A 14781-nucleotide genomic window follows, 5' to 3' on the forward strand; every position below is an offset into this window, starting at 1 on the left:
CTTTTATTGGTTATTTATCATAGTTATGTACATTCTACATGTAAGAGGAAGTTAATATAATAAGAAAATACCATTAAATTTTGTTGAAAATATTGCAATACATATTGCAGTACATTTAAAAATATTGCAATATGATATCTCTAGCCAATACCCAGCGCTTAGGTTAAAACATCAAGCTCATGATACAACTTTGCCAACATGGCGCAGTGGTTAGAGAGAGAGTTACACTCTAGAGTTACAGAGTAAGAAGGTGACCCCAATACAGGATATGGAGACCAGTCCTGTGTTTCAGTAAGTGATGGCACAAAAAGTTCCCTCACTGTTCAATGGCTGTAGTGTAAGTGCCATGGACAGGTCTATAATAGTCTTCCATCAGCAACTGGTGGCATCTCTGTGTGATCAAGTGAAATGTTTTCAAAGGGATGAGAAGCACACAAATACCTTGGTATTCTAAATTATCTGAAAAGTTTTAAAATAAACAGATCCCCCACTCCTCCTCACCATGTGATGCAGAGGGAAGAAAGCTAATTTTTTGTTTATACAAGAAATATAGACAAATAACAAGGAAAAGAATGCTTAACAAATTAAAAGAAGAAACAAATGAAAAAAAAAAACAAACAAACAAACAAACTATGTCACATGAAAAAATGAAATTAAGTTCGACTTTGGATTGTGCTCTAGCTAACTTTCATTATTGCTGATATGACCGTTTTGGATCTTGTCCATATGAGTTAAAGTAGGTGGAAGGGGATTAGAATGGCCAATCATCAAAATCCTAGAGTGAAATAAAATCAATAACAAATTCCATCTCTAATCGGCCACAAATTCTTGTAAGAATAAAATATTAGGAAATAAGTTTGAATCAAATGATTAAGAACATTTATTTATAAAAAAATGTCATGTCATAGTTTTTTTTTTGGCAGAATTTGTCTAACTTAAAAATATGAAAGAATCAAGAATCTATGATCTTTTCAAAACAATTCCCTTTAATATACATTGAAATCACAGATTTTCATGGGGGTTTAATTTTCATTGTTCTTTGAGGTATGAAGAGACCCACAAATTCATGTCCACCACGATACGTAAAATTTCATATATGTAACTACTCAACATTTCCCCAACCATGAGATCAATTCTCCTTGTACCAAAATTTTTCTCCAAACTTTGAAAATTTGACCACATGAAAATAAGTGATTTCATAGTTTATAAGTTAATAGTATTCATCATTCTCCTGTTAGATTCTTTCAGTTATGGTCTAAGACATGATCAAAGTGGGGGAAAAGCAAGACCGAATTCCTGTGACACATTTTCAATCTCATTTAAGCCCGAGAAAACTAAAAGGATCAAATGTGCTTTACTCTGACCAAATAGAGTCAAGAACAAACAGCATTTATTTTTTATCAATCTCCCTGGGTGTTTGTCTGAGAAAATCACTTTCACCATGACTTTTCATTATCTCTACTTGCCGATGGCACAGCACAATGGATTCACCATGTATTGTTCTCTTTGCTTGGCTAGTTCTCATTTCTAGATTTGGAAACTTGAGAGATAAGTCTGTCTTACTGTTTGCTTGACTAAATTTTTCACACAAAAAAGGTGTAAAATTGAGAGCACTGAAGGCCTGTTATAGCTAGTGCACCATGTACAAGAATCACTGTATAATAACTGTATAAGAAAGTCAAATGGTGTGTTGTACAAGGTTTGTATATCTGTATAGGGCCAAGCATTTCATTCATTCCAAAGCGTTAAACAGTATGAAAACTATATGTAAAAATGTTAACTTGTAGTGTGAACCCAAAAGATGGTCAATCAAAATTATGAAACACCTAAAGATGGAATGTGGACATTCCACAGTTTGATTTAATTACAAAATAATAATTACTGTAATGGATTCTGTATTGGACTTTAAATAAAGTGAATAGAGGCATATTCCAATTAAAAGGTTAGGACTGGACAATAATACCGATATTCAGGTATATTGCAGTATGTTGACAAAAAATATCATATTGCAATATGTTTTTGTAATACTGATATCCCAGCAAAATGCTTGGACTAAGGAATTCTATCATAAAATATAAAGAAAAGTTGTCAAACATTGCCAAACGGTAAGACAAAAGTTGTTGTATGGGTGTATTTAGTAGCATAACTGTAATTCTATCAACAAGATATCTTTTATTGGTTATTTATCATAGTTATGTACATTCTACATGTAAGAGGAAGTTAATATAATAAGAAAATACCATTAAATTTTGTTGAAAATATTGCAATACATATTGCAGTACATTTAAAAATATTGCAATATGATATCTCTAGCCAATACCCAGCGCTTAGGTTAAAACATCAAGCTCATGATACAACTTTGCCAACATGGCGCAGTGGTTAGAGAGAGAGTTACACTCTAGAGTTACAGAGTAAGAAGGTGACCCCAATACAGGATATGGAGACCAGTCCTGTGTTTCAGTAAGTGATGGCACAAAAAGTTCCCTCACTGTTCAATGGCTGTAGTGTAAGTGCCATGGACAGGTCTATAATAGTCTTCCATCAGCAACTGGTGGCATCTCTGTGTGATCAAGTGAAATGTTTTCAAAGGGATGAGAAGCACACAAATACCTTGGTATTCTAAATTATCTGAAAAGTTTTAAAATAAACAGATCCCCCACTCCTCCTCACCATGTGATGCAGAGGGAAGAAAGCTAATTTTTTGTTTATACAAGAAATATAGACAAATAACAAGGAAAAGAATGCTTAACAAATTAAAAGAAGAAACAAATGAAAAAAAAAAACAAACAAACAAACAAACTATGTCACATGAAAAAATGAAATTAAGTTCGACTTTGGATTGTGCTCTAGCTAACTTTCATTATTGCTGATATGACCGTTTTGGATCTTGTCCATATGAGTTAAAGTAGGTGGAAGGGGATTAGAATGGCCAATCATCAAAATCCTAGAGTGAAATAAAATCAATAACAAATTCCATCTCTAATCGGCCACAAATTCTTGTAAGAATAAAATATTAGGAAATAAGTTTGAATCAAATGATTAAGAACATTTATTTATAAAAAAATGTCATGTCATAGTTTTTTTTTTGGCAGAATTTGTCTAACTTAAAAATATGAAAGAATCAAGAATCTATGATCTTTTCAAAACAATTCCCTTTAATATACATTGAAATCACAGATTTTCATGGGGGTTTAATTTTCATTGTTCTTTGAGGTATGAAGAGACCCACAAATTCATGTCCACCACGATACGTAAAATTTCATATATGTAACTACTCAACATTTCCCCAACCATGAGATCAATTCTCCTTGTACCAAAATTTTTCTCCAAACTTTGAAAATTTGACCACATGAAAATAAGTGATTTCATAGTTTATAAGTTAATAGTATTCATCATTCTCCTGTTAGATTCTTTCAGTTATGGTCTAAGACATGATCAAAGTGGGGGAAAAGCAAGACCGAATTCCTGTGACACATTTTCAATCTCATTTAAGCCCGAGAAAACTAAAAGGATCAAATGTGCTTTACTCTGACCAAATAGAGTCAAGAACAAACAGCATTTATTTTTTATCAATCTCCCTGGGTGTTTGTCTGAGAAAATCACTTTCACCATGACTTTTCATTATCTCTACTTGCCGGTGAAAATTTTGTGGTCATCGCAAGTATTATAATTTTTCAAATAAACATACTCTTGAAAATAATCCCCAGCTTCTAAATTCACTATGAACAAAAAACAGTCTGTAAAAATAAACATTTATAGGTATATTGTGCATACACCATGTATACGTGGATAATCTTTCTCCTAAATCGCTTCCTGTCGGTAAACCAACCACCTGTTAGCCCTTGCCTTCATTGTTTTAAAGTGTCACCTAAATTCTTAAAGGGTAATCAACTTTAAAAATTTTATGGTATTTCTAGCTGAGTTCAAGTTTCATTGTCATACAAGAACAATGTCTGCATAAAACAATGACTGTTTATTTAGGTAAAGGTACAGAATATATACCCCAATATAGGACATAAAATAACAAAAACTTATCATTTTTATTTTTAAAAAAAACGCATATGTATCGGTAAATAATTGGTTTATAAAAAAATCTATATATTCTGATAGGATTATTATGGAGTACTTAAAAGAACCTTTTTTTTCTTACCAGAAAAAAATTAAATGTTATAAACACTATAATTTTACATTGCAGCAACTTTTTAAAAGAACTTTTATTGAAGTAGTGCCATATATCCTACCAAAAGGGTTAATTGCCTTACATATACACAAACTTGTACAAATCAAAAGCACAAACATATGTGCAAAACAAATTTCAATTTCATTACATAATGCTATTTAGTGGCAGAGTTTGAAACAACTTCATGACTTGCTTTCAAAAAATAATCCAACCAAACTTAGTAATCAAAAGAAGGGTGAGAGTTTCCTTAGATCACTTTCAAACAATGCATTAAAATGGAATTTGGAAGCCTGGTACTTAATCTTAGCACACACACAATGTCAGTTTACATATCAGGAACTGTGTCAACAAAGCAATGACTGGACATTTCCGTTCACCCGTGGTCCACATTTTTGCTATTGACTTGATCTATTTGAAATGATCTCAAAATCCAAAAAATTCCCAATAAAAATTTGTCCTTGTATCTTTAATTAAGGCTTCAGACTGCCATGTTTGCTTCTCAGATTGGATTATGAATTCTGCTTTCAATCTTTTGAAAGAAAAATTAGATTCTACCATGCATACTCAAACACAAGATTTTTGGACTATTAAAATCTATTTAAAGTTTTGAAAATGATAAAAAGTTAACAAATACATGTGATATACTTTTTTCATACATATGTCCACCCCCTACAAACCCTGACAATGCTTTAGTTCAATATTTACCCTCTATGTAAGGTTAAAACACCCTCTTAATAGCAGCATTGTTATGTCAATTAAGACACAAGTACATGTACTTATTCTTGACCCATTATTTGGGTGTTATTTTCATATCTCTTCACACTTAAATAGCACTTTCAAACTTTAATAATAGCTAAAAAAATGTTATTCCACTTTCTTCCAATATAAGATAGAGAGAGAGACTCTACTAATTTGTTACTTAAAAATTTACTAATCTAGGGTAGGTCCTGTTCTATGACGTACTTGTCTCCCCTGAATACAGAGCCGGCTCATGACAGATTTACGTACAGTGGGGTGTTAATATTACAGTCTGTTTGGATAAAACGTGTTGATCTTGACTCGTACAATTCAAAACATCAGGGTCAACTACCTGTCTTGGAGTGGTACTAACATAACAGTATACAGTAAAAACACAAACAAGACCTGCCAGGGTTTATAGACTAACAGTAGTATATGTATATACAAACACCAAAATAGAATGCTGTTAAAAAAGAATAATTGGATGATTATTGAATCATTAGCAGTGTACTTTTGGTGCTTTTACAATACTTTAATGCAATACATTATTTACAAGTGACTATAATCAAACTACATGGTAACGGTTTCCTCTGAAAGTGAAAACAAAGTACTGCAGTAATAATCGTAATAATTTTAAGAGCATCTGAGTCTACCAGTGGAACATTTATATGATTATTTAGTAAAGCAGGATTTTTCTTTGATGGCTCCGGGTTGATTTTATCATCCTGAAAAATTACTTTATTTCACATCTGCACTCTAAAGTAATAACATTAGCCATATTTTTATATGATTACCAAACAACGATCTGGGAAATTGTTAGTTCTCACGGGACCTCAGCACTGCAATCATATATTTCTTTAAAAGTGCATCTTAAAAATAATTTATATTAAGAATCTTAAAAGAAAATGTCCACATTTACACATATGGTACTTGAATACATAGCTTTTGCCTTACCTGGAATTTCTTGCGAGCAGGTTCATAAAGCATGGTCAGAGATTTGAAAAAGTAACAGAGTTCTGCCATTATAAATGATTATTCCTCTTAAATGCTGGATTCACAATTCACAATCTGTCCAAGTTAAATGGGCTTTCATATCGCATGATAACACAGGTAAATAAGGGATCGCTTCCCTTTTACTCTGTGAACTGTACCAGAATATTGATAAATTCCTATACCTCCATGATTATGGTCCAAAATCTATCTGGACCTTCTAAAAAGAAACTTGCTGTTGACCAATGTACCAAATCTTGGGTCAAAGAAATATCTACTGGTTCTATGTCAAACTGTTTTGCTGACTGAAGCAAACAAAACATGGGATATTCTGCCAAATTCTGCAGAGTGAATATTTGCTTATGCTATTCACTGTTTTCACAAGAAACTAAATTTGCCAATTATGTGTATGTAAAGATAAAGCCTTATATCTCAATCAGATGTGCTAAGCCCAATGATTGGTTTAAATCGTTTTTAACGCTGGAGTCAGTGACCACACACCACTGCAATCCGGCTGCCTCTCCTGATTAAAGACCATAAAGCTTTGTCTATCAGGCAAACAGACTTTTTAAACTGCTAATCTTCTAAATCTGCCAGGTCTAAACAGTTCACCACATAACAATACCCTAATAATGCCTTGTTTTGGCCTATTGTCCTTCAGTCAATATCAGACCATTGGGCTTTCTATTTCCAAAACTCTCAAGAACTTCAAGATAATTAAACAAGCTTTGTGAGAAATAATCTCGAAAACCTTAATCCATCATCTAATACACATACAAATTTCTTACACGTTATTTTACAGTAGTTTTCTCTGATTATTTATTAATACTAAGAGATTAGGGATTTAAAGAAGGCACTTATACAACTGCATGGTTAATGATTTAATCTTTGTAAACTGACCTTTAACCTCCATAAAATATTCACCAATGACATCCACTTTATCCTATCATGTACTGCACAACCTCAAACTCTTACGTATTTTATCCCCTTTAAATCCCCCCATTAAAAATGTATATTCTAAAAAATAAAATGATCATCAGTAATCCTCGAATACTGCTGTTTTCTTAATATAAAGGGTACCTGCTCTTCTACAGAAACCTGATGACGGTATAAGTTCATGCAATTTATCATACAGTTTAACATTATAGTTTAAATGGTGGTAAATTTACTACTTCTTATCAACAAAATTATCAAAATTAGCTTTTTAAAATAGCTACATTTAACATGAATCAGATATGGATAGGACTTCCCTTGTTCTCTCTAACATTAAACAATCTCACTACAGAACAGACTGAAGTCTCTATAAAATACATTCTGTGTGGGGTCCAAAGGCTTCCATTCACAATTATTCTTCTAATACATGATACCTCCCAAACAAATCACACAAGATTACAAATGTGAACATTAACACCCACTTCAAATGAAAGAGCACTTTAACATGCAAACAAATGCTGCAGAAAAACCAACATCAAAAACAAAGAATAATAGCGTTTAACTTCTTGCCAGTAAACCAGTTTAGAATATCAGCTGATTCAGTCTTGTATCAGACCACAGGCATTCCAAATTCCTCCAGAAAATCAAATTTAAAAATGCATGACATTGTAACACATCTGTCATGCCGTGTTATAAAAAGTACAAGTTGGAAATTTAATCAAAGGTTATCAAGAGTCGTATCATTTGATCAAACTGATAACTAATGGGATAAATCCTAATTCATTTGGATAGTTTATCAGATTTCAATTCATTTAATAACATTCTGTTAATCTCACGGTTATAAGAAACTATGAAACCATGAAATCATACTTTGCCACCAAGGGTACTCTGCTCCCCAATATTAAATGCTTACATAGGGTAGCGAGGATCAGAAAACCACTATATTTATCTCCCTTTGCATGCTATTTTCCATGCTTGCAAGTGGCATGTAAGAGTTGCCTTTCCTTCTTCCTACAAAATCTATATTCATCAACAAAGTCTGCTGATACTAGATAGATGCATTGTCTGGATGCAAGGTGGTATTTGAGATTCTGGTTACTTGAGAAATGGACCTGCTTAAAAAAAAAAAAAAAACTTTGTCTTGGGATGCTGACAGCAATGCTGATGCTTTTGGGTATATTTGTATCATATTCTCTATTCTACTCCCATGATTAATTTATTGATTCATAGAATCATTGAAAAAAGAAAATTAAAATTCAATGCAAAATATTTGTTCTTGAAATTTCTTTTGTTTTTGCTCATTAATAAAAGGATAAGGTGTTGTAATTTAACAGCCAGATTTGGCCCCTAGCTTATTTGATATAAAAATCAAAACAGTTAAAATTGTGATAGTTTGTCATTAAAAACTTGAAATGATACTTTTTTATAACCAGCATTGATTTTGATTTAAATCATACAAGGAGGCCACAAAAGAGTTACAAATAAGAACATTTTAAATTACCAAATTTCCTTAATTCTGATGAAATTAGGTGAAATTTGAAATATTTTACCTAGCTTGTAAAACATAAAGCACAAGCTTGCCATTTTATAAATTAATGAATTATTGTTCCAGTCTTAAAAACATTCCAAACCCGGGGCCATTAAGGGAGCTTAGCCTTATATCTTGTCTTATGAATAAAGTTAATAAATGTTAAAGGACTTACTGTAACTGGAGTCTTTTTTCTCATCTGGACTGGTTCTCCTTGCTGTTTGACTGGTTCTTGACCATCTTTTTCCTCTTCACTAGGACTGGATGCCTGTTCCACAGTCTCTTTCCCAGAGTCTTGTTCTTTGGGAGAAGGACTAGTCTTCTTGTTCCCTAATTTTTTATTTTCCTCCGGACTGTCTGGGGAGGAGGAGGAGGAGGACACTGGTAAGGGTATTGTGTAATGCTGAAGAAGCCAAGAGCGAGATTTCATGCGATCAGGAGGAGGGGGGCTTGACTGGAATTTAGGAGGAAGTGTTCCATTCATATCAACATTTATGAAATTCTTATTCTTATACTGGTAAGCACAGTATTTCTTGTGCATCTCATCTAGAAGTGATGTTTTTGAAGGAAGTGTTTGATAGCCATTTTCAATATGTCTGTTATTCAGTTGCTCTGCAACTGGGGCATACAAAATCTTCCATTTATTGGCCGTTGATCCATGCCAAGTTTGTGACACATCCTTTTTTAGAAATGCATCTTCCTGTCTTTTTAATTCCATCTCCATTTCAACAGTATCCATGTTGTTGATCATGTTCTGTGCATTATTACAATAAATCTCATTGGCTGGCAATCTGGGGCGATTTCTACCTTTAGCAGAAGGTTTCCTGCGAAACAAAACAGGACTTGTGGATGCCACCAAAACCTGCATTTCTGGTGACTGATCATAGATATATGTCCCCATCCTTTTTCCTCTGACTAACTTTTCTGGGAAGTTTATAGGTTTCTTAGCTGGGGCTTTGCTTGCCACATCTCCACCACTTTTGTTTCGTTTCCTTGGCCGTTCTAGGGAGTCTGTAGTGTTAGTTCCCTGTGAAACATGTTTACTAGACCTACTTGTCACTTCAATATCTTCAAAAGGATTACTGTTTTCATCAAATGAAGTCTGAACAGATGTAGTAGACAAGCTTCGTCTATGACGAGGACTAGGGGTTGACTTTGGTTGTGATTTGCTTAATGTCTGACTTGCATTCGCATTTTCATTTCTTGGATTTAAACTTTTATTCTCATTGTAGAAATTAGAATTTTCCTCTGGATAATAACCACTGACACTAACGCTACGTCGTATCTTCAGATGATGCTGTGGAAGATCTGGTGTTGTGTTGGATCTGTGAAGAGCCTTGTGTTCTTTAAGAGTCTGTTGAATGAGGTGTTCACTCCTGTCAACTGATGGGAGAAAATTTGGTGTGGTAGGGACACAGCTCTCCCCGTTTACCTGTGGGAGAGGATTTAAGGAGGTATGGGTACCGTCCACTAGGTCCTTGCTGGAATTACAACTGTTTCTGTCATCATTCTCAGAGACTGAAGGCTGCAGTTCAAACTCAAAAAACTTCTGAAAAAAATATAAAAATAGTTATGTTAAAAACAGATCTAAAATTGTCACATTTAACATTCAAAGGGCAGCAACTCTTACGGTACTCATCCTACTAAATACACTTTTGGTTGATTGAGTACCATATTTGGAACAGATATTTTTGTATTATTTGCTATATTAGTGTATGTTTATCATAAGGAGTACAAGTTATTTTTGTTTCATTGACTTGTGTTTTCATAACATAAGTACAATTTGAATCCCTGTATATGATAATAATCACGGCCTTGTTGATCCAAGCAGAAATAACAAGGTGATAGAAGTAACTGATAACCAACTCAAATACACCATATCAATATCTAATCTAAACTGCCATGTTACACCTTACAACAAATATGTTTACTTTAATGGGTTGTACTTACAAGGAAAGTATAGCATAAAAAGGACAAAATGTGTCACTTAATGGAGTGATATAAAAATTGGAATGGACCCATTTATCATCTTAGATAGAGACTGGATACATGTCCTGCTAAAGAGCTAAAGAAAGCAATCTCAAAAAAAATAAAATAAAAACAAGATGTGTTTGTGAAACACTGATGCTCCCATATGGCAGCTTATAGTAAAGATAAAAGTTTCTCAAATGCAATTCAGACTCCAATGTCAAGAGATTAAAAATGTTGTTACCCAAAGAAAGAACATGTGTCAATTGATATAACTGGTAAATATGAAAGCCCAAGAACCAAGAATTCAAAAAGTTAAGGTCAAGGCTAATATTTTCTAAATGTGGGTCAAACTTCAAGGTCAAGGGGTCAAAATTAATGGTATGCAGGTGAAGACCTTGTCATAACCTATAGTATAGGTCCTATACACATGCAAAATATAAATGCCCTAGCACCAATTGTTTAAGAGTAATGGTGAAGGTTTAAGTTTTTCAAAAGTAGGTAAAATTCCAAGGTCAAGGTCAAAAGGTCAAAATTGTTGGTATCCCAAAGAAGGCCTTTTCACAAGGAATATACCTGTGAAGTATTAACTGTTCAAAAGTTATGGCCAAGGTTAAAGTTTTTTAGAAGTGGGTCAAACTCTAAGGTCAAGGTCAAAAATATTTACACTCATGGAAAGGTCTTGTCACGATGAATACACAAGTGAAATACGAGAGCCCTAGCACCAACTGTTCAAAAGTTGGATAAATTTTTGCAAAAGTGGGTCAAACTCCAAGGTCAAGAGGTCAAATATGTTGGTACCCATAGAAAGTCTTGTCACAAGGAATACACATGTGAAATATGAAAGCCATAGCTCCAACCAATCAAAAGTTATTGGCAATGTTAAAGTTTTTGCAGACAAACAGACGGACAGGGCAAAAAAACTATATACCCCTGAATCTTCGATTACATGGGCATAGAATAAAAAATAAAAATAAAAAAGGTACAATGCTCACCTAAACAAAATTTTCTTCCTGACTACAAAGAGTAATCAATGTGTATCTTAACTTACATTGACCTTACACTAGATGCAAAGGTTTTTAGTATCAGGAATTCTTATCGCTAAGCTATATACATATTGACTGACCAAAAGTTTACAAATTGTATCTTTTTTTGGTACTGAGAGAGTTCATTCACTTCGCCATATTCATCTGTAAATTTTTCACTCCCTAAAGTGAAAAAAAAACTTACCCTAGCCTTTCTCCCACAACTATGATGTTCTCAAGAATAAGATTTTATGGATTTCCCTTCAAATTCCTATGTAAAACAAACCAATTCTTGCTCTAGGGGCCATGAAAAGAGCAAGACAATAATCTATACTGGATTGGGATCTTTGCATGCTTTTGATCAGCTATCCTCTTTAAAATTTTCTTTTGCATTTTTTCCTGCACATTTTTATGACAAACATTTACCCCATAATTTAACATGATTTAAACAAACTTGAATCAACATTACAAGGAATTGCCTGCATAATAATAGGACCAATTATTTTCCTGCAGGACCAAATGTTAAGTCACACAGTTTCTTATACACCTCAACATAATATTTAGGTGGCTGATAAGGGCTCCACCCCTTGGAATCTGAGCTATACTATAGGAATGTCTTTACTTTCCCCTGCTGACTCTAATTTCCTGATCCTAATGACCCAATGATGGGCTTCTGTGTTGATTTTCAGAGAAAATAAAACAATCACTGCTGCCAAAGTGTTTTTTCAATAAGACAAGTCAACATACCACCATATGAAAAACAACTTAATCAACAAATCAAAGACCAGAACTTCATTTTTACCTGGAAACAGAACACTAAGGTTATGACATTCCACCAGACCTTACCAGTCCATCAGGTTACCTCTGTTCACCTGTTTATTAGTATATTGTTCCCCCCCAAATTAATTTTTAATCCACTCCCTTGATTGCTTTCTTTCCTCCCTTTGTATATTATTCATGCACTCAAAAGGTAACAGACACAACAAGAGAAGCCGATGAATATTAATAAACAAGTAATCTAAAATGGTTTACATAAACTGAGTACACTAAAAGCTGAATTGGCCTTGATCCTTAATCATCTTACAGCAGCACACACCCAGAATCTGTTTATAAATTCTAATCACTGGAAAAAATGTGCAGCAGGGCTGACAGGTTAGATATAAATAAACTAAGTTAATAAACAGTTTAACACTGCTAAAAATAGAAACATACAATCAGTCCTTTAGTGTAATTATCACCTGTAGCTCCTGATTAACTTAATTCAACAACATGCAATTAGCATATTTAGTAATTTAGACTTCCATTTCTAGATCAAATTCCTACATATCATTCCTTATGTTTGAATCATATTCGTTTGAGAATCTTTCATTCATGATATTAGGATGCCATCAGCTGCTGATGGAGGATTGCAAATTTAGATCTGTACTCGGCACTTACAGTCATTGAGCAGTGAGGGATTTTTTTCATGCCAGCACCTACTGTGACATGGGACCTTGGTTTATACAGTCTCATCTGAAGGATCGGTTTCCACATGATGCAGTAGGATTTGAACCAGTGACATATGAATTAACTCCTTACTCTCTAGAAAGAACCTCTATGACCACTGCGTCAAGCATAATACCGTTTCCTGAAGTTCTTAAGTTAATGTACATTATGGCATATTTTTCAAGATATATTCAAGAATGCAGTTTTTAAAGTTTCGATAAATGTATGTTCTCTATTTTTACTAACATTCTTTTATTTTGGCATCTAAAATAATTTAAAAAAAAAAACAAAAAAAAAACAGAGGAAATATGGGGGAAAAGATATTTGAAATAAAACACATCTTCTCTACAGACTCCCCTATTAACAAAGAATTTTTGCAGTATTAATTTTAATAAACAATTTTTCACTTTCATTTCTGAAAATTTCTTATTTATATCCATTTTTTTTTTCTACAAAGATTATGTAGAAAATGGCTGAGGAATTTCAAAACATTTCTTATAAATCATTCTTTTCAGATTATTTATATTTTCAGCCAGTATATCTGCATTTTACACATGCAGAATACTTCAACGTAAATTCTGAATGGTACTTCATTTTATACCATATTGTAGAGAAAATCAATCAAAAAATGTAAACTACCAGAAAAGACCTGAGTTCTAGTTTAGGGTGTTTTGAACTGAAAGAGAGAGAGAGAGAGGGTTCAGTTTTGCTAAGGGAGTATTTAATTCTAAACCACATGAGGACCCTTTCCTGCTTCATGGTTTCATTGCTTTACTTGACAAATAACTGACAACAGTAGAAAAATAAGATGATCTTAGAGGACAGTGATTGATGGATTGTGAAAAGTTCATATGATGAACCTTGAACAAGGTTAAAATAAATGACATTGATTGTCTTTGTGTCTCTAATGAAAAATCCTTCACCTCATAATGATCACAGTACAGGTACTCCACTGATGACGAAGGTCAAAAACTGGGGACAAGCAGTGTACATTAGGGCATAGCAGACTTATAGTGTTGACTGTGTCCAGTATTGGGGGCTGGACAGATGGGACATGATCAATGCCATTAATTGTGTAAATGTGGTCTTCAAACCTCATCAATGAAAAGAAAATAACCCTGTAGTGTTTTTCTGTACCTGGACAGGTGGTCATCCAATGACTGGACAAATTCTACGGACAATGTACTACAGAGAAGTGACCACAAAGATAAAATCAGACTTCAGAGATACACATAACCTTTACAGGGCAGTTTTTTTACCTTGTCTAAATAAGCTTATGGTGTAATTAATTTATACAGAGTCATTTACTGTCAAATCCTATCTGCAGGAGGGGGATTACTTTTCCATTATTTGGGGATTCTGTGTTGTAACTCATCTGTTTGGTTTATACATGTACTTCACAATATAAATTGTACTAAATGTACCGAGGGCTAAGGTAACTGTACTAATCAAACTACATACAAAGTCATCTAACCTAACAGCATCATCATGTGTTATAGGTATCAGTGGCTCATTTTGTCATTAGTACTGGTGTAGGTGTTCCTATGTAATTGTGCTTCAGGGACAGGTTTTGTGAGAATTAAATGTAATTCAGCCCTTCAGCTTATTTGTTGAGAAATCACCCTAAAGTTTAAGTTAGCTTATCATGAAATAAATACATTCAAAAACAGAAAAAGTCCCCCGCATGGTGCAGTGGAATAGGGCGTTAGCTCTAGAGTTGCGGAGTAAGGAGTTGATCCTTACTTCCAGGTTCAAATCCCACTGTGGGACGTGGAGTCTGGTCCTTCGGATGAGACCATATTTATAAATCGAGGTCCCATGTCACAGTAGCTGCTGGCACATAAAAGTTCCCTCACTGCCCAAAGGCTGTAAGTGCTGATTACAGGACTAAATTTGCAGCTCTCCACCAGCAAGGGTGCTGTCTCAATATGGAA

General features: G+C 33.8%; 1 protein-coding gene across 2 annotated transcripts in view; it reads right to left on the reverse strand.

Annotated features, from left to right (window-relative positions):
- Nucleotides 1-14781, reverse strand: part of LOC133174136 (rho GTPase-activating protein 7-like) — a 55456-nt gene that overhangs the window by 35658 nt on the left and 5017 nt on the right. Inside the window, exon 2 of one of the 2 annotated variants that reach the window (XM_061309189.1) lies at nucleotides 8545-9918. In XM_061309189.1, the coding sequence (XP_061165173.1) occupies nucleotides 8545-9918 (1374 nt within the window). Of the gene's footprint in view, nucleotides 1-5872; nucleotides 5968-8544; nucleotides 9919-14781 lie in introns of those variants that run through there. The other variant, XM_061309190.1, reaches the window with a different exon arrangement.

This window comes from Saccostrea echinata, unplaced genomic scaffold (genome assembly GCF_033153115.1).
Source record: "Saccostrea echinata isolate AGI-Se365-2 ecotype Australia unplaced genomic scaffold, CSIRO_AGI_Sech_v1 ptg000057l, whole genome shotgun sequence".
Taxonomy (NCBI): Eukaryota; Metazoa; Mollusca; class Bivalvia; order Ostreida; family Ostreidae; genus Saccostrea; species Saccostrea echinata.